Raw genomic sequence first — 21,628 nt, 5'->3', positions numbered from 1 at the left:
AGGAGAAACTTGTGTGGATATAGTTCGAGACCCTCCTGTGTTTTCAGTTACCATAATTGACGTGTTAGTTCCCTGTGAAATCAAAGAAATACCCGAACAATTTTGCTCTGATCTAAAAGTAGCCTGAAATGGCGTTCTTTTCAATTTGCTATCAAATAGCGTATTTTTATTGTACTGTACGAAAAAACAACCAGTAACCCACTCGGATGTAATATTATCCCGCATCCAAGCCCAAATCAAATTCTCAATTTCCTGACTAATGGAATCTTCACTGCGATGCGTCTGCAGAGGCAAAGGAACGCCATTTATTTTCTTACATTCAGGCCACAATTTTATCAATTCCTCAACGACTTTAGTAGGGTCCAATTCATTATCGCTTTGTAAAATGTACGGCATTCCGAAATCCAGAAATATTTTAAGCAATTCGAAAGCAACTTCGCTCCCTTCTTTTGAACAGAGCGGTCTGACATGAATAAACTTGGTAGCTTGATCTTGATAGTAGAGAATCCACTTAAATTGACCATCTGGCACTGATTGCATATCAATAATACCAATGCAACCACTTTTATTGTAATTTCCGCTTAATTGCGAATCGCAGATGGGGCATAGGGACACAAATACGTCAACTGCTTTTTTGGTAATAATAAGATTTTTAGTTTTGATAATATCCTGAAATTTGGCGCTATTGCAGTGTCCAAATTCTGTATGAATATCTAAAAGAACGTCATAATAATCCTCCATTGGCATCACCTGTACAACTGGGCAATCTGGGCTGGTTTTTTTCATAATAAGAACATCTTTTTCTGCAATTTTAATAACATCGTACCTCAAATGCCAGTATCGGATAGTATTCCGTCGATGATCAGATTCCATGGCCACCTTAGCGGCTTTGATATGCTCGATAACCTCAAATACTTTATCCTTCGTCCACGGTTTTACTACTGGACCCGTTTGAGAATTATACGATTCTAATAATTTGTCATAATACCTGTCTTTTAACTCGATCATTTCACGCAAATATGGAGCTGTACTTGAATTATTTTCGCTTCTATTAAATTTTTGATCCGTATGTTCAGCCGCCATTGTTGTTTGAATCACTGGTACCACAGATTAAAAATATTATCTCTAATCTCTCTTGTCTGTGGTTCTGAGCCCCGATTACGGTAACTTTTAACGTCAACAATCCAGACACGCTTCTCGATTCTGCGATACGATTGGTCAAAACAGCTGACGTACGCTGTTGAACGACCAATCGTATCGCAGAATCGAGAAGCGTGTCTGGATTGTTGACGTTAAAAGTTACCGTAATCGGGGCTCTGGTTTAATTCGACTCCTCGTGTCCGTCTTTATGGTAGGGGAAGTTATTAAATGGTAAACCATATTAGTTTGGTTGGCTACAAAAAACAGCATGATCGATCAAAGAAAAAACTCTAGTTTACATTGGCTTGCTGTCCATTTTTCTTTTATAGGCGGTCTGTATTTTTTCTCGAATGCGAAAAAAATTGAGACTTATAAAACTTCTGTGCATGTATTTTAAACTACCTACTAGAACCTATTTAAAAATACCTATTTTCACCTGGCGCTAAGTTCATAAAAGTAGATAGAAAGTAGGTAGAAAATAATAATTTTTGAATGGAAGAAATAAAAAAATACCAAACATACACTAACAATTAATTTACTATCATAAACTACTATACAATGTTTAATGGTGTTCGCTCTTAGGGTCATATTTGCCATATTCCTTCTCCCACATGGCTATAAACTCCTTCTTCCTCTGTTCACGTTTCTTGAAGTATTCCGGATACTGGGCTTTTTCGAGAGGATGCCAGTAGTCCAGGACCCAATCTGGAGGGTTCACGATACGCTCGTATGCGACACCGCCAGGACTGAGGGGGACTGGAAGAAAGAGAAAGGTTACTGGTTTGTTGCTGAGCAAGACTTATAAGACAAAATTTTCTGGCAACCATCAAAAAATCCTGGTAGATTACTTTAGCCCTTGAGGGCAATTTTGGCTCAACAAAAGTGTTGAAATTGAGCAAACTATCTTGCTACCTTTTTTTATAAATAGGCTCCAGTAATGCTATGTAACATTTATCAACATTGCTGTGAAGAGGTAGGAAATTAAATCCTCTTTTTTGTCTTGAGCTAAAGTTGCCCTCTAGGGCTAAAGTTACCCAAAAATATGGTTTGTAATTTTTATCATAGATTAAGTAGGTACTATTTTATTCAAAGTTTTACGGCCGAATACTGAAACGCCATTTAAATATTTGACGGCTTCTCAAATAGTTAAGCAGCTCTTAAACTTACATTTCGCATAACTCAAAACAATATCTGAGCAGTTCTCAATTTTTAAGCACCTCTCAAATTAAGTTGCACTCAAACGCCACTTAAATGAATTTTCGCATACTGAAACGCCATTCAACGCTTAGCATTACTCAAACAACTGTCAAATCGTCTTAAGCAGCTGTTAAATTTGAGAGTGCTTGCGCGGTATCTTAAATCCTATTCTTATACCTAAATCGACCTAAATAGTGGTAAATAATGTGTGTCATCGTTATCATTTCTTTCGAGCCTCGAGGAAATACCTAGATCTAATCGCAGGAACGCAATAAGGCTGAACGCTATTGAAAAATATTATTATAATGACATGCAATTCCGAGCGAGGTTCCGCGTCCCTAAAGAAACGGTGTTGTTTCTGGATTCATAGTTTGGAAGCTCTTTGAAACCCCTCACCAAATGCCTTACAACCAGTGGACCAAATACTTATTATAACCCTACTATTCTACGCAACGGGAAGTTATGAACGTGTACTAGGTGATATCTTCCAAATCTAACAGCCAACTGTGCATCGTATAGTGCACGAAGTAACAACCAAAATAGCTGCTATGAAATCGCTTTACATAAACATGCCTATTTCTGAGGATAAAGGGGACATCGCATATAGATGACCCACGCTGAACTGTCCCGCCAAACTCAATGACAGGGGGGCGCTGGCGCTACCATCGTTCAACTATATGGTTTCCAACATGGCAAAAATCGGAACCAGCGATCCGGTATTGACGGTGGCGCCCCGCTGTCAATGTCATGGATAGGACAGTTCAGTATTTTGGAACTATAGGGGTCTAGACAAAGTGCAATTATAATCGCAAACCAGTCGAAAAGTGGTCGAAAAGCCCCTTTTTTGTATGGAATTTGACGGATTCGATTTTCGATTCGATCAAAAAGTGCGTTTTGTCTAGGGGGGCAGCATTTCCAAGAGTTGTTGATTTGTCAATTTGATGCTCTGTCAGTCAACAATGATAAATGTCAATTGTGGTTACGTTTCGGTCCACGATCGCCACTTAATAGATTTCAACAATAAAAAGTATCACCTATAAAATTATTTTTTTAATTAAATAAAAATGCAAGCATTAATTTTTTTATATGATAAAACGAGATTTATATATAATAGAAACTAAAAATAAACTGTTCTATGTTAAGTTGATTGAGTATATTTCCATAAAAGACAATACATAACCAAACGATGCTGCGTGTAATGGATAAAAGACGTAAAGTTATCATTTGTGTAAATGAAAACATACTTTTTTTGGTAAATGTTGCCATTATGTAAACATTTGAGAGCTGCTTAGCTGATCACGGCTTCAAATCCGTTGAGTAGCGTTTGAGAATACCATTTAAAATTGAAGGATACTTAAATTTAGGAGCCCGTCAGCTGAGTGACAGATTTGAGTAGTGTTTCAGTATTCGGCCGTTAGACAGACAATCTAAAATCTTTATTAAGTAATTAATTCCACCTAATCAACTTACACTTCTTAGGGATAGGATGCTGCGTAAGGAACAGTTCCTCTTGTGCTTGCTTCAGCATTTCCTGGGACTTGCGGAAATCCTTCTCATTCACAATCTCATCGAAACGCACACGCATTTGCACAGCATGGTAGCGGTAGACATTACTGGAAAATAGAAGATTAGTTATTGATTATACTCAATTTATGCCCTGAGTAACTAGGGAACATACAGAATTATTGGTAAACTAGGTATTAGTAGACTGATCAAACAACAATAAACAATAATTAGGTATAATGGCTAACTAATAAAAGTTACTTTACTACATGAATAGACAATAATACATAAGTTTTGATCAAATTAAATTGATAAAACTACAAAAATTCAAGTAAAAAAGATCATTGTTTAGCTTTGAATCTAAGATAACAAAATATAAATAATACAAGTAATAATTATTCCAAAACAAAGTATGTAAAGGATTAAAGGAATATTAAAATAAAAGACCTTCAGGAGAATAAGGATAGGCATAAAATAGGGCTCAGGTAAAATGAAAATCTTCAAGAAATCTGAAAATAAAATTGAAGAATAGGTTATGTTATGTAATGTAAATACAGGACGTACAGAGGACCCTTTAATAAAGAGCAGAATAATTACCGCCTGTCATAGAATGCCTCCAAGTTGCGTAAGGTTTGCTTGTAAACAGAGCAAATCTTTTGAACATGGGTTTTGATACCCAGAGGAACCTGCGCCGCCATTTTTCTTGTTTTCACATATGACAGTAATGACACTGACAGCCAGCTGGGGCGATGACACCCCGATTGCTTGCGGTCCGTTATAAGCCTACTACGTTTTAACTAGAAAAAATGTAATAATCTCAGTCTGTTGTTTTTTTTTATTTGTTATTAATTAAGAATCGGCTAAAACTTTAAGGTTTGCCATATTAAAAGTTTGATTTAATTACTAAAAAGACCTTACTTGTTTTTAATTTTGTAAATACAATCATCTCAAATTATATTTCTCTTTCTCCTTCTCATCCAGAAAAAATCCTGCTGTCCGCAGAACGGTCCCCAAGGAGTTCCACAGCATCCGGTTCCGTATGCTGCTTGGATCTGAAATACGTCTAATTATTAGTACTCTGTGATTACGTTTTCCCATGCGTTGTGATTGCGACTCAAGAGCGTTTGCTGCATCAACGGCCATCTATTCTACAAGCTATGTGCCCCGCCCACTGCCACTTGGTTGTGTGGACTGTAGGGGTCACTTAATTCTCCTACGGATCCACATTTTGATTATATCTTGCGCGGAAACTCCTCAAAACTTAATTATATAAAAAACAAACATAATCAATTCATATTATTAAAATAAAATCGCACGCAACTGCACAATCATCATCCGATACAAATGATGCATGTAGCCTTGGTCATCAGAGATTCGCCACATCGGGCACAAGGGCGCGTTGCGTTCGTGCGGCGCGGGCGCACCACAGATCACAACCTTGGCGCAGTGGCGGGAAAGTGATAATTTGTGTGACACAGATTGTTGTATAACCATGGTTTTGCGTATCACCGCCACTCAGACAGTGTGTCATAAATAGAAAGAAATTACAACAAAAATCATACATTACGTCTAGGATTAAATTTGTGTTGAACCAAACAGTTGGCTGGAAGAGAATTCTTTAAGGTATTAAGCTTTTCTTGACCACCAATAAAAACTCAATCGGTAAAGGCTGTATTTGTCCCAAGGGAAGTTAAATTGTTAAATTAATCAGAAGAAAATAGTAGACGTTTTGAAGAAAAAGTAATTTAAGAAGAAAAGAGTTCAACGCGTTAGCTCTTATTATTTAATAATTAAATAATGAAATTCGTTTTTCGTAAACTAATAAATACGCAGAACTTGTGAACAGAGCTTACTTTTATTGAAAATAGCTTCCTGAGAATAAATACTGATCACAAAAATGTAACAGCTCCATGTAATTGGGGTCAAAGAAAGTTTTTAAGAGAGATGACCATGCAACCGGTTGTGATGAAATCGCGCCAATTTTTTTTTTGAAGATTTAAAAAACAATTGTTCCAAAGAGGTTTTCTTCCAATTAGGTCATTTATAATGTCAGCTATTTCAGGTGTTTTTCTTGGTAGAAAGTCTAAAGATAATCACGGTCTTGTTCGATAGCTTTAGTAGACGTGACGGTGGCCAGTGTTATGCCGACACTCGGTGCGGTGGGTAGCCATCGCTTAGTACTTCTACTCTCCTAGTACCTCTTTACGTGTAGTGTTTAAAATAAAATATAGTTCAAAAACCGTACTAGTGAACACACCTATCCTGGAACAGACCTTTTTGGAATTTTTCTACTGCAACTGTTAATAGGTAAATATTTTTTGTTTTTAAATTAGTTTGAAACAGTATTGTTTATCGACTTATTTTTGTAATTATTAATGTTAATTTAATAAATGGAAATTATAAGCACGCTAAAGAATGTAAAGTCGTTACATTACAAATAAATGAAAGGCATGAATGAGGTTGTGCAATAAATGTTTATAAAATTACAAACAAATAATTTAAAGTAAGAGTAATTGTTATTTCTTGTAATTAATTAATCAAATTACGGCCATTTGCTTATCCATTAGTAACATCGATGTAAATAAATATAAATCTTACAATTTGTAACATATCGCTCGTAAATAGTAATTCTATTAAATATTAATTCGGTGTTATAAGAGTCCATAGGTACGGATCTAAAAAAAATCTACAAGAACCTGGCCACTCCAAAGCATTATTTTCTTTTTCTACAACATTAACAAAACTTTTTTCTTCTCATCGAACCTTTTAAAAATAAAAATGTTCCAAATTCAAATCGCATCCATAGAGTAAACAGACTATTGTAGCACACATTTCCCGTATTGGAAAGTGGGTGAGGCGGGCACCGCAATGGTGCCACGGGACCGGTTGGGATAAGGAACTGTCGTGGAGTGAGAAGGCATTTTATAACTTACGTAAACGTTAGTAGGTGGTATCACAAGATGATTGGTTTTATTGAGCGAAGCTACCTACTGGTTCTGTGTTAATTTACCTAAAGATGAATATTTTGGTTCTATGTGTAGTATATTTTATGATGCTTATTAGGACGATAAAGAATAAGTAGAGCCATTACCGGTGATTTACTTAATACCTACCTACCTACATAATTTTCTTTGTACGTCAAACAAGAAATTAATATTACTTGATATTTTTTAAGTTTTATACAGGGTGTCCCAAAAAGTCATACATAGTTCAAACTCACCAAACTTTTCTATGGACATACTCGTATTAGGCTTGTGTGTTCGATGTCGGATCTTAGGCCTAGCTACCTCCAGTATGTCAGTGCGACGTGCAAATTTTGGGACAAACTGTATAAAAACATATTTTATAATATGTTTGTCAGGCCCAAAAATGAAATCTAGTTCATAAAAAGTAACTAATCTTAGAAAACAACAAATCTTAGAAAGCTGCATAGCAAAATACTCCAGAAGACACTGAAATTAGACAAGACAACTAGTGTAGAACGTCTAGCTGCATTAATAACACCGCACGTTTTGTACATTAATTTAGTATGTACGTTATTCGAGATTGAGCTAGATAAAATGATTGTAGTAGACAACAATAGCTAAACAATTAAATCGTGGAGCGTACCTAATTATGTTTAGTTCTTGATATTGTAAAAATAAATTGCTCAATTCGTATTCTATCTTGTAAACTAAATTGCATATTATAGATTTGAATCATGAATCATTAATTGTATATCAGGTTTATTTTCAAATAATACAAAATTAAATGCTTTTTTCATACAGGTCAATATTAACTTTTACTTGGAATACCACGTTACGTTCCACGTTCTCATGACTATTACAATGTTCTTGATTAAAATCAATGATTTATACCAAACTTAATTCTAACTTAAAGCTTGTATTAATAGAGTTTCTTTCAATAAAAATATTAATTACAGGCTTGAAAAAGCTTTTAGTTATTTGATAGTCAATTTGATTTGTTAAATCGTTAGCACTTTTGGCGACACCCCTGATGACCCCTGTCAATGGACATCGATAAAAATGACATTCTTTTTTCACATCGACATAAGAATTAAATTATAAGTACCTACCTACTTAACCAGTATTATGAAACTTATCATGTACTATCAAGGTTTTCAGGTTTTAAGTAGCCTACTTGAAGATGCCAAGGTTGCAATCATTTGGTTTTCCAATTTACACTTAAGATCAATTGTTTACTGAAGTTATTTATTTACCATTTTGTTAGGACAAAATTAAATAAGGACCTAATAAGGTTCTATTGATTCTCTAATGTTTTGAAATACCTTATCTGTTAGTCTACGAATAAATCATAATTTTATAAGATGTTTATGAAAATAACTTATGATTAACTTAAAATAAATTGAGAAATAGACTCCGTTATTTTTAATCTGAAATAAAATAACCAACGTTATTATAAATGATTATAGACTGTTAATAATGTTTTGTTTTCAGAATTTGCTAAATATTTACATCTTTTGAGTAAGGTATATGTGAGAAAGTCGTCAAAAGCATTACACACATTTTAAGATTTAGCCAACACAATCATAAAAAGTATAAATAAGCATTGCATCATGATCATGCCATGATCATTATGCAACACTGTCATGATCATGATGATCATGACTTTCTTGCAAATTATACGAGCACTTCGCACAGATTTGCGAACGCCAAAAATGTAGGGTAGGTTACTTTTACCGGTAGAAAGTGAAAATATCGCTCTCTCTTTCTAATAAGCTCGGATAGTGCTTTCATTTTGTGCATCGTGATCTTTTAATGTTCATTGTTAAGTATTTAGGTCAATATTAAACTAAATTACAACAAAAACACCTAAGTATTCTATAGTTATGTATTTTATGTTACTTTATGTTAGTACTATGTGAATTAAAAATACATCAATCTCAAGTTTACTAAAAGCTCTTACTTAAAAGTAATACCATTTATTTAATGTTGTAACACTGTTTATCTATGGCAATTTACACCTTCTTGCACTGCGGCAAGCAATTAAAATAATACCATAAATTAAAATTATCTCTAAGCTGTTGGCCAGTTGAACGCCATGCTGTATCTCGACATTAGTCGACATGCTTTTCATCATAGCTCAATTAGAAATAATTTATCGTTGCACACAATTTAATGAAAACCCTGTAGATGTATTAATTGTGGAACCTAAAATCGACCCTAGGACTTAGTAATTAGATCTGATACTGCTTAGGTGACTTACGCCCGTATTCTCAAACATTACTATGAGGTCTCACAGTGCGCGTGGTGTGGACGCATAAGGTGATACACGAACCAATCACAGAGCTCTATTCAACGCTGTGCGTTCGAATTGCTGCTTCACTTAAGAAAACATCGTTTGTGAATACGGGCGTTTATATTCACTCATGAGCAGCATACCGCATGCTGAAAACTAAGTAAATAATAAGACAAAAGAAAATTGTCTTTGATATTAATTAAATAAGGTTTGTATTGCTTTAGCGATGTGAGTATTTCTCAAAAAAAATGTACATTTTGAAAAAAAAAGTGTGCTTTGAAACAGTTCAAAAGTTTTATGTTTATAAATCATCACACAAAAAAAACACACACACAATTTTGAAGGATGAATAATTATTAATCTTTAAGATAACGAAGAATTGTAGCTATAATCCTACTTATTACCAAATATTTAGATATTTTAAAAATAGTCCTTTTTTACCTTTCATACAAAAACCTGTTTGCCACCCTAGCTTTTTCATGTATTTTTGTTTCATAAAATGCGATACGTAACTAAATTATTGTAAATTTCTTTGTATTATCGTTCTACAGTAATCGCAGTTTCTGTATCAAATTGATTTTCTATGGGGTGTCATAATGAATTGGCAATTTAAAGCAAAAAAACAAAATGAGTCGCTCTCATTTACTATTTCGTTATTTACTCTTTAGTTACGATTTATTTCTACTTTCCCATGGTTTCTGAACAATACCGTATTTATTTTACACGGACAACAATAGCTGCACTCTGAATGGCTGTTGGCCTGACGTCTCCGCCATTACATCTATCGCGAAAATTAGTGAAAACGTGTGTGTTTTGTGGGATTACTTTTTCGTAACAGGAAGTAAAATCAGCGATTTTATATAGAACGGTAAGTCTTCATTTAACCATTTTTTGTAATACGTGTGGTACGAACATTTAGTAAGCTTTTATATTTGCTGTAACAGCTTTTATCAAAAAAATACTTGTGTCTGATCTCATTTTGTCTAATATTTCGTTACGTTTTTTACGAATTTCGTTACGTTACGAAAAAGTACAACATAATGCTGAGTGTATACTGTTATTACCTGACTAAGCATAGTAATATTAACTACTTAATTTATTTCAAAAAATATAGAGCGTCAATAACAAAAGGATTGGATACTATCTGCTTTACAGAAGTGCCACCAGCAAAAAATAATCAAATCATTTAGATTACGTTTTTAGGTGATTACTTCTTTTGTTTTTTTAGGAATGCCGCCAAAAACCAATGCCGAAAGGCAAAAAGCTTACAGAGAACGACTCAAAATGGATAAACATGATGGAACAAAAATAATTTTATTAAAATAGTATGAATGATTACTCCCTTATTTTATTTCTAACCCCTTAATATTACCCCGTATTTGGGTGCATACTTACAAATATCTCGAATTGAATAAATGAAGAGCATTCACAATATTTCGCCAATGTATAACAAGCCTTATGGCCTTACTATTTCGTTACTACCGTTTCGTTACGTACATTTTTTTTGAGAAATACTCATATGTTAGCCATGGCTAAACCCATGGCAGCAGATTGATTGCTCAAACATACCGTAGCGCAACAGCTTGGATGGGTTATGTCAACACTATGAATTATTCATTATAGCGCGGATTTCAAGGCTAGTATAAAATCACTCGTTGCCAACATCAGCTCCATTTAGGTAACAATACTGGATTTGTACTGGATAAAATGAAACTGGAATAAAAAAAATTGGGCTGAGTCTTATTTGAGACCAGTGTCATCATCATCATCATCATAAATTTCAGCTTCAAAACGTCCACTGCTGAACATAGGCCTCTCCCAATGATTTCCACATCGCCCGGTTAGTAGCAGCCTGCACTTGAAAATTTTTGCCTGTGTTTTTTATGTAATTGACTTGATTATTTGATAGCACAAGATCTAACTCAAAACGAGACACTAAACAACTATTGTTTTGATTAGTCACATTTTGGTTAGATTAGTAATGAAGACTCCGAGATGTATTTGACCAATCTCCTTTTAGCCTCTTTTAAGTGGAAATCATGCTTTCTGGACATGTCATGCCATGGAAAATATTTCTTCACGAATTGTGAGCAGTTTGTCAATCGTCAATTCGCACGTGGCTGGCAACATAAAAGTAGAGTCATTAAATAGTTTAGCAACAAAAATAAGAAACAACATGTTTGAAAAAAACGGCCCGATGTTTTAAAAAATAGAACTTTTGATTTCGAGCAAATCCGGTTTTGTACAAACTTGTCTTTAATTATTACCTCATAATTTGCATATGGAAGGATCCATAACTGCATAGTGACGATTATGAAATAAATAGAGGTGATACATAAACTAGTTTTCCTCGATGTGGGAAAATCCAGAAAAAACTTATTTGATTTTTACGTTTAGCAACTCTATCTTTGTATTTGGTTGTTTGTGTAGTTTTAACTAATTTTGTAACAATGTCAGTCAACTTAAGTAATAATAGTAGGTAACTTAACCTTTTTCGACTACTTTCTTTTACACACGATTTTCTTTTTTTTACACTTTTAAAAAATTTCAGCAACTTGGTGTCAAAAAGTCAACTTTCCTTACATTTGAATGTCGTTTTAGGTTGCAGAATATTGAGTAATTGTGAAATAGTAGCGAGTTTCCATTTGCTTAAGTTATACAAATTCTGTCTTATTTTCACAGAGAACACTAGTGGTTTCGAAATAAGGAATATTGATCAGATGCGTCGAAACACTTCCTAAATGGTAAACAACTTGCAATTGAAAATGGCTACATAGTAAAAAAAATACTTAATGACTTCTTGAATTTCAATTACGCACAACTAATGAAAGAACATTTTTTTACAAATATGGATATTACAATCTTCATGTAAGGAAGTAAGGACTTTTCCGGGAAAATAAATTTTCAATGCAATTATTCTTAATGCAAAAAATAAGTAGGTAGTAGGTACATCTTTTGCATAACTAATAATATACCTAATAGTTTTTAAAAACAGAAAATAAAATAGGCATTTCAAAAACAAGACCGTAGTGAATCAACGACAATGAAAAATAAAATAAAATAAAAAAAGAAACTATAATCTACAGACCATTGCTTGGTAAAAAGGGGAAAGTAGCCAGCCTCCTCCGTGCAATCTCGGCGACATTCTTTATAGTCGAGCACTTGGTCAGTCGGTGAACCAGCACTTAGGTAACCGTAAAGGTAGAGTCACATAGCTTCGGGGCTTGAGCGGGTCGGTAAAGGTAGAGTCACATAGCTACGGGGCGTGCGCGGGTCGTCTTGTCCCTTTGTGGAAAGAATTTTAAGCCTTATTTAGACGTAGTCGAACTAAAGTCACTGGCATACCCCGAAGGATAAGCAAACTGAAGTGGCAGGTTTGTGGTGTGGAGGTCACGTACCGGCAAGCGCAGTGTAGGACATCCACCCACAAGGTGTAAGGCTTATATGTTCAGCATTGGCTAAGTATTATTTAGTAGATAATGAGCGAACGAGAGAGCAGATCTTAGAAGCATATGCACCGGACTTCACCGGAGCGAAGCATAGTGCGAAGGTTGTAGTTACATTCGTGCACATTTTATTCACCAGATTAAGTTCATCAGAAAAAGGTAACCGGAGGCTTTTTCATTCTCAACAATTTGTTTATTTTTAAAGTCCGTGTCTTTTACAAAATAATATGTCGCATGTAATTTCGTAGTAATTCCCCGCACACGCCCCTTTACCAGTGTAAATTTACCTTAATGGGTTTTCCATGCCACGCAGTGCTCAACTTGTAGGTACTCAATGAAAACTTGAAGTTGTACCCGATTAGTCAACCAGCCAGAAAATCTGAGCCATTCAACGTTACAAAATTTCCGCTATGTGGCGCAATTTTTAAAGGAATTTCAACTTAGTGGAACCTAAACCAATAATTAAGTTCTAAGTTTTATCTGGTATAATAACATGACTCTACGGAAATAGTATTTTGATGTATGAAAGTGAATGGAAAAATAATAAGTAGGTAGGTTACAGCTACTAAATTACACCGTTTAAGAAGTTGAAATTGCCTCTTGTAATTTCAAAATTTTCTGCAATTTTACATCAAACGGTTGGTTCAGATAGTTGACTTATTTACCAATTGCTTACTCTACCTAAGTACATATAAATTGGAAACATTGAGTAAAAACATTACCCTCCTTCTGGCGCAGTCGGATAAATAGAATGGATCCATCTCCCACCACACCCGACTACGTCACGTATGATGATGTGATGTGTAAGAATTACCTACGTCTTTTTCCCTCGACAAAAAAAATCAAATTAATTGTCCCTACCCTGATGATGTTGATGTGATAGTTCTCTAAGGCTGGAGTGTATCATCTTACTTGTACTTTGACAAACGTGAAAAATATGTCAGACTCCATACGAAAACACCGGCTATCGTTAAAGTTACGGTCAAAGCTAGGTGGTGCAACTCAGCCTAAATCTGCTAATGTAGAGAAAACTTTACGTCTAATATTGGTCCAATATAGTAGGTACACACGCTCATCGAACCACTATATCTTATGCCGTTGTTATTGATATTATTTTGCAACAAACATGTACATATCTAGGCATCGTCTGGTGCTGTGTACAAAAATCCGTTCATGACATTGAAACTGCGTTACTTACTGGATCAGCGGCTGACTCACGCGAGTCTAGGGTTGACATGTTTGGCTTTTATGGAAGTGTCCGGCCAAATATTTTCTTGTCCAGCCTGTCTTTTGTTAGGCTTTTATGTGGCTGCCGCGCCAGTTAAAACTGCTCAAGTGAAAATATGACGAGAATTTTTTATATTAAGAATTAACGGCTTTAAGAACTTTAAGAAGCTAAAGTCGGATTCTTTAGAAATTTCCCTAAATGTAAACAAATATGGCCAACTGACAAAAAAACATTTTTAATCTGTGCCCTAGTGAGACGACAAAACCTCTCGTTAATCGCGGATTGAAATTATTGTAGTACTTACGTACCTATAGAAATAATTTATAATGCTTTATAAAGCAATGCATTAAACAATTAGTAGTACATTCAATGAAGAAAAAATACATTGTTGATTAAGACCCTATTTAAATCTATTTAAATGCAATCAGTAATAAAAATGATTGAATATTTGAAATAAAATCGATTAAATTTACCGATTATTGTCTATGACTTACAGGTTACAACACTGATGTGTCAGAGACAACATGGAGATAACACATAATTTTAAACTTCAAGTCAATTTGACAAGTCTCACAAATTTTCATCTTTCACATAATTTTGCTAAAATAATTTGTTTAAAGATTGATTCCAAACTTGTATAATCGTGAGAATAAAGTTGGTTTCATGGGCTTGTGAAATAATGTGTATGATATTATGAACACGTAAGTAATTATGGTGCGGAATTGTGTGCAGAAGTGTTTGTTTACATTTAAGGAAATTTCTAAAGAATTAAGGTATATGATAAAGTATTATTATTTAGGCTTTTATTTATTTATTAACACCAACATTTTAGACAATATTATTAGTTTTGAGCTTCGCGTTTGATCGCTCTCCAAGTCTTTTCAATTTTCTTCGCCTCGTCTGCTACGTATACATGATTATTTAATAGTAATTTTAATGTAAGTCCGGCCAAATTAAGCACAGAGTCCGGCATTTGTGTTTTTGGACCTGGCAACCCTGCACGCGCCCCCATTCTGCTCTGCTGGGCGCCTACTGCCGACTTTCACTGCGCCCGAGACGAATCTTACACGATATCTTGAACGGAATTGTTTTATTTTATTTCCTTGCTGTGTTTGTAACGTGTGAGGATGTAGTTTTCCAGAGTGGACCCCGTATTGTCAACATTACTTTCCAGTCATCATGGATCTTTCATTTATGAATATACCGTAGGTATAGGACTACAATCAGTAGACTGATCAAGCTACGAGTATTTTCAGGGTCTACAATTAAATATTTTATCCCAGACTGTTACTAAAGAGTGTGTAATGTGCTACTAGCGTTTGCCCTCGACTTTGTACGCGTGGATAGAGGTAGAGTTTTGTAAAGTCCGTTCTTAGCGGATGTCTAAACCCTATTAGGTACCTACCTGCCAAATTCCATGTTTGTAGTTTTTGTTTCTGAGTTATCGTGATTAATCAGTAAGTGGTATTTCGCGTTTAGGATATAGAAGTTAAAATAGGGTTGTATCTACCTGTATTTTCCTATTTTATGAAAAACAGTTTCGTATGTAGATTCCAGTCTCGGTTTACCAACAATTTCGCCAAAATACAGTTGGTTACGAGCAGAGACCAAAAAATCGTAGAAAACTCTTGTAACTACCGCATTTCGTAATTTACAAACGTCACTAAGCCCAAGCCATGCCACTTACGTCACGATGCCAAAAGACGCCGGCCAATGCTGAACGAAGCAAATAAATCAAATCATTGTCACAACATTTCACGAAGTAGTTGCGTCAATGATTTTGAGACGCACAACTTGCCTAGGTCATTGGAATGGACACAATAACCTGCCATATTAAGAAGCAATTATATTGGTTAACAATACGCCGTTACGAAGTAGGAACAACCATAAAGTTGATTAATGATTAAAAACAGTAGTAAAGGCGATAGGTGTAGAGAGGTCAAATGCGTTTTAAATAGCTCTGAAGCTGTTGATTTGTCAGTGATATTAAAAGTAGGTACCCTTAATTTGTCACAAATAGATCTGAGAGTCGTGCTCCTGCAATGGAGACTAATGATCCGACTCCTATTTACTACCCAGCTGGACAAATGGTCTCTCGCAGATTTCTACACTACAACCATTCTGTTCTAAGGACAGACTACTCTCATCTGATGATTGGAGTTCACGTGTTAAAAATGCATTGTGAAAATGTAGTCAAACCATACTCTGTACCGCCCTGTCTGTGTGCAGTATAACCCCTCCGCATCTATTTTATGTGCTTTTAATTTATGGTATGCCTTAATTATACATAGATCCAGCCGTAGCTAGCTCTAAAAGCTTGTTACCAGGCTTTTTTTTTTATTTAGTTAATTCAGTTTTACAAAATTAAATACGCGTAGTTGATCATCACGAAACCACGTGGGCTTTTTCTCGAGACAGCTGTTGCAACTTCAAATCTTTCTTTATAGGCCAGTAGAATTAAATACAAAAATTGATTAAATCGGAAATAATTCCTACAAAAGATTTTTTTGCTTTAATGGCTTCATTGGTTGCCCATTAAGACTCTCCTAAGTTTTCGACTTCGACGGAGTTGTGCTTAAGTGGTGGGGGCCGCCGAAAGGGGCGTTTTTTCGGTTTTCCGGTTATACCGCGTAAAGGACTTACCCTATCGAAAAGTGGTCTTCATGACGGTTAAAGGGCACTTAATCCTGCATTGAATAAGACCAAATTCATATGTTTTGGACAAACCGTTCTCGCGCTAAAGTTCGGCAAAGTAGAAAATATACGTATAATTAATGACCCTCTCCACGTCCAATGGCTTGTTACCCACATGCTTCCAAGCCTTGTAAAGGGTCGCCTTAACCAGTGTAACCCTAACAAGGCTCACGAGTTTGATTCGCTTATCCTTGTTCGTCCCAGCCGTTCCTTAACTGCGGTTGCTGCACCTCTTCCTGGCACTCTCCTGAACGACTCTGTGTTACCTAATGTGGCTGCCCCTCTTCCTTGTACCCTCCTGTACGATTTAATTGCTTAGCCATATGCCTGGTCCAAGGTTCGACGCCACAAAATCAACTTCGTACGAGTTAAAATAGTTTAAATACTATTTCCCGTGCTTGCAACATTTTTCTTTACTGCTTCGCCTCTATTAGTCGTAGAGTAATTGTATATATCCTATAGCCTTCCTCAATGTATGAGCTATTCAACACAAAAATAATGATTTCAATCAAACTAGTAATTCTTAAGATTAGCGCGTTCAAACAAACAAACAAAAAACTCTTCGGCGTTTTAATATGAACTTGTTGTTGTTGATTTTTGGCGTCGAACCTTAGACCAGGCATACGGCTAGGCAACGTAGTCATGCAGGAGGATACAAGGAAGAGGGGCAGCCACAGTAGGTAAGACAGAGTCGTTCAGGTGAGTGCCAGGAAGAGGTGCAGCAACCGCAGTTAAGGAACGTCTGGGACGAACAAGGATAGGCGCATCAAGCTCGTAAGCCTTGATAGGGTTACACTGGTTGAGGTGGCCCTTTTCAAGACTTGGAAGCCTGTGGGTAACAAACCATTGGACGTGGAGAGGGTCATTAATTATACGTATATTTTCTACTTTGCCGAACTTTAGCGCGAGAACGGTTTGTCCAAAACATATGAATTTGGTCTTATTCAATGCAGGATTAAGTGCCCTTCAACCGTCATGAAGACCACTTTTTGATAGGGTAAGTCCTTTACGCGGTATAACCGGAAAACCGAAAAAATGCCTCTTTCGGGGGCCCCCACCACTTAAGCACAACTCCGTCGAAGTCGAAAACTTAGGAGAGTCTTAATGGGCAACCAAAGAAGCCATTAAAACAATAAAATCTTTTGTAGGAATTATTTCCGATTTAAAAGCTAATTCTACTGGACTATTAATTCTTTTCAAGTTCTTTGTTCATTTGTTTTATTTCTCCATTGCTTACGCAAGCCAGTATCGAGCTGTACTTTTCATTTGTTTTTATTACAATTAGAACAATAAAAGGAGGCGAAATATGCAACCATGCCTCCGCCCGTGTTCACCTCATCATCATAAAAACCAGTCGATGGTACCTAACTGTCCGATTATTCAGGGGCCAATTAAGTGGGCGCTGTGGCCATATGTCCGCGGGTTCGGCGATCGCGGAAGTCCACGAAACGAGTTCGGCCATGACAAAAAGTATAAAAATTGTCAGCCAAGATGGAAGGGAATTCCGGGCGAAGGTTTCGTGTTAATTTTTTTAAAGGTTACTAGTTATTTTACGAAAACAATTATCAATATCCCTGTTAATTTAATGTTACCCTTCCCAAACAAACTATATTTCATTGTATGTTAGAAGAGGGTTCACCATGTAGTCCACCAGTGGTCGACGAGGATATTAAGTTTTCCTCGACTAAATCGTATATTTTCTATAGTCTTCAAGGTTATTTCACATTTAGATGAATATCCGGGCACCATAATATCCAGTCTATCCAATCATGGTGTTTAGCAGTGGGTCCATATTCGGTTGCATAAAAAATATTGTCATAATTTAAGAGTGCATAAAGTTTTTTGGCATACTCATCATTTCGCATAACGTTCATACAGAATAAATAATAATGCATATTTTTTTTTGCCATAACCACTTTCATTATAATAATATTTTAGTATATATTTTTTCTGTATTCTTGTTTTTTTAATAACGATTTCTAGGCATAACATTTATTGGCATCTAAACCAATGCCATAAATATTACCATTCATAATATACAATATACCATAATTTTAACAAATATGAAATATAAAAATGTTATACATATAAAATATAAGTTAACAAATATAAATAGACAAGCAAGCATGCAAACAAGCATGCAAGCAAGCAGCAAGCATGCAATCAAACAGCAAGCATGCAAGCAAGCTGCAAGGAAGCATGTAAGCATGCATGCAAGCAAGGACGCAAACAAGCAAGCCTGCAAGCAAGCAGCAAGCAAGCCTGCAAGCAAGCAGCAAGCAAGCATGCAAGCAAGCAGCAAGAATTCAATCAAGCAGCAAGCACGCAAGTATGCAAGCAAGCAGCAAGCAAGCATGCAAGCAAGCAGCAAGGAAGCACGCATGCAAGCAAGCAAGCAAGCATGCAAGCAAGCATTAGGATTGCCTTATCTCCGGCGCTGCGGGAAGTGCGGTCCTTCCGCTCTGGCGTAACATATACCCGGCATGCCATATATGGATATATGTTACAGCGAGCGAGGACCGCACTCCCTCCGCGCCTCCGGCTTTTAAATTACACTCTAGTATAGGGCAGACTAGTACCACGTGAAAGAGATCACGGCCAGTCGGGATCAACATAATTTCAGACCAGGCAAGCTTAATGTTGTAAAAGAAATGTGGACTGTATAATATGTGCGTTATAATAGATAAGAGGGATTCGAGATCAAACAGAATGTATTTTCACGAGCTTAAGTTTTCTAAGAGACAGGTCAAAAATTAAGAACAAAAATGACAATGATACAGAGAATTTAGTTTTTGCAAATCTATAGGCCGAAAGAGTATAAAGGTGGAAGGAGGATCGTTCTGTTACATCCCTCTGATGTACATAAAACCCCTGATGCCCAGAAAATCCTGCGGCATCAGCATTTTTGCCCGAGTTGGCTCGCCCGCTTCACGGGCTCGCCAGTTCTTCGCTACCACTCGTGCGTGACGGCTGCCTCTTTCAAATCCAATCATTGTATTTTATTTTAGCCAGAATAATTAGCCTTTTTTTAAAAAGACTCTATCAAAGCCCGGCCTAACATTGGTGGCAGCTCAAGGGATTTATAAAATCCTCGGTACCGCGTCCGAAGTATAGTATAGTGAACAAACAGTGTGTGTGCAAGTGATCCAAGTTCGAACTCAGAATCTCACCGTATCTCACTGTATCTCGCCGTATCTCACCGTTTCTCGTCGCATCACACTGCATCATCGCTGTACCTCTTCGTGTCCCGCTACATTTCACCGTGTCCCACTGTGTCCCGCTGTATCTGCTGTGTCCCACTGTTCCCGCTGTGTCCCGCAACCGTCGTCGAACTCACCATCATCGCTGGCCCTGAAAGAAAATACTTACCATCTCCACTGCATCCTGAAGAAGAATCTCATCGCTGTATCCTGCTCCGCCGTATCCCGATTTGCCGCAACCTGAAATAAATATCATCCTAACTCAAGACAATCAACGCGTAACACCGTGCCTGAGACGCCCTTATCGCTCCGGAATGCAGCCGCTTCCCGTCGTCGCGCTCACGTTCGCCGTCTACGCAACATTGTAGTGAGTCTGGCCTTTGTTCTTTGTACCTTATCTAATATTCAATTGATTCAATTCTTTGTGTGGCGTTGTGACCAATTTTATCGTGTATTCCTTTTGTAATCATTTACGGTTTAAGAAGTTTAACTTTACATCAATTCAAAATGTCAAAATCAGAGTTCAGAGTACCCAAGGACGTGCTCCCCGTACCGGTAGACGTGGACTTGCCAATGTCGGAGGACGATAGAGCCACAAGCCCAGTAGCGGACGTCCAAAGGGAAAAAAGGGGCAGAAAACCTGCTCCCTCAACTATTGCAATGAATCTAGACCTCAGTATCCTCCTAAAATTCATAAAGCCATACGATGGCAGTAGAGAAACCTTAAACTCTTTTATCATAAACTGCAACAACGCCTACAACTTAGCCACGGAGACCCAAAAACATATAGTCTTTAAATACATATTATGCCAACTTCAAGGGAAAGCGGAAGTCGCGTGCTCCATAAAAGAATTCACCAATTGGGAACAATTGAAGGAATTCTTGAAAACTCAATTCAGTGAGCGTAAACATTATGCGCACCTGCTAATGGACCTCCAAGAGAGTAAGCAGAGCGGTAATGAAAACGTCAGCCAATACGCGCTCCGAGTCGAGACATGCCTGTCCCAACTCCTGACGGAGATATCGTTGTCGCAAACTAAAGTCAAAGAAATTCCCGGTAGGACAGCCGCAATGGAGGATCTCGCTCTCCACCATTTCTTAAGAGCCATTTCACAAAAATATTCCGCGCGAATTTAGGTAAAAGCTGTCAACGCAACGTCAAAAGAGTAAAAAGAACGCTGAAATGGACAAAAAAATCTTGAGCCGTGACCGTATTAAGACTTGATTTAAGTTATTAATTTTAAGGTAGAATGAGGTATTCAAACTTGATAAATTAATTTTTAATAGAGTTTATTAAGTCTTTTATATTTCGATTCATAATGAAACACGAATAGGTATAATATGTAAAATATATATTAAGTACAAAATAAAGACAGTCACATAGTGAAAAAAAAATCTGCCCCCTTACAGCTCCATCATCGGACCCTGGATACGAATAATGAAACACGAATAGGTATAATATGTAAAATATATATTAAGTACAAAATAAAGACAGTCACATACTGAAAAAAAAATCTGCCCCCTTACAGCTCCATCATCGGACCCTGGATACGAACTATTCGTCAAGGCGAATCACACAAGCCCAAACTCCATAGGGTTCTATTGTTTTGTTACGGAGGTGGCCATTGCATCTCCTCCAGATCCATTATCAGACAGAGCTAAGAAATAAATAAATAAATATTATTATAAGTAAACAAATAACTAAAATAATTCATCTTACTATCTTACTTCTTACTAGTCTTACTAATATTATAAATACGAAAGTTTGTGTGGATGTCTGGGTGTTTGTTACACTTTCACGCAAAAACTACTGAACAGATTTTGATGAAACTTTACAGTACAGTACAGCAGTACTAGGCAGTCTGTGTTCAACTATCACTCGGGTCGGACGTTCCTATCGCAAGACCTTTGGTTCACTCAGTTCCGATACGACTCTAGTGCTGTGTGTAATCATTTTCGTG

General features: G+C 36.5%; 2 protein-coding genes across 2 annotated transcripts in view; one reads left to right on the top strand and one right to left on the bottom strand.

The window, feature by feature from the left end:
- Nucleotides 1–1,659: 1,659 nt before the first annotated feature.
- LOC135082896 (NADH dehydrogenase [ubiquinone] 1 beta subcomplex subunit 9) lies at nucleotides 1,660–4,584 on the bottom strand. Its single transcript, XM_063977660.1, has 3 exons — nucleotides 4,438–4,584; nucleotides 3,808–3,950; nucleotides 1,660–1,896 (listed from the first exon to the last, which is right to left on the bottom strand). Exons 1-3 carry the CDS (start codon nucleotides 4,536–4,538, stop codon nucleotides 1,703–1,705), a joined length of 438 nt encoding a protein of 145 aa, XP_063833730.1. The 5' UTR covers nucleotides 4,539–4,584; the 3' UTR covers nucleotides 1,660–1,702.
- A 1,379-nt stretch (nucleotides 4,585–5,963) lies between these two features.
- LOC135082891 (retinaldehyde-binding protein 1-like) overlaps nucleotides 5,964–21,628 on the top strand; it is a 41,813-nt gene continuing 26,148 nt past the window's right edge. Inside the window, exon 1 of the mRNA XM_063977654.1 lies at nucleotides 5,964–6,147. The gene's annotated coding sequence lies outside the window, so the exon portion shown is untranslated. The remainder of the gene's footprint in view (nucleotides 6,148–21,628) is intronic.

The sequence above is a fragment of the Ostrinia nubilalis genome, chromosome 22, assembly GCF_963855985.1.
Source record: "Ostrinia nubilalis chromosome 22, ilOstNubi1.1, whole genome shotgun sequence".
In the NCBI taxonomy this organism is placed as follows: Eukaryota; Metazoa; Arthropoda; class Insecta; order Lepidoptera; family Crambidae; genus Ostrinia; species Ostrinia nubilalis.
This window is presented reverse-complemented; position numbering and strand designations above follow the sequence as displayed.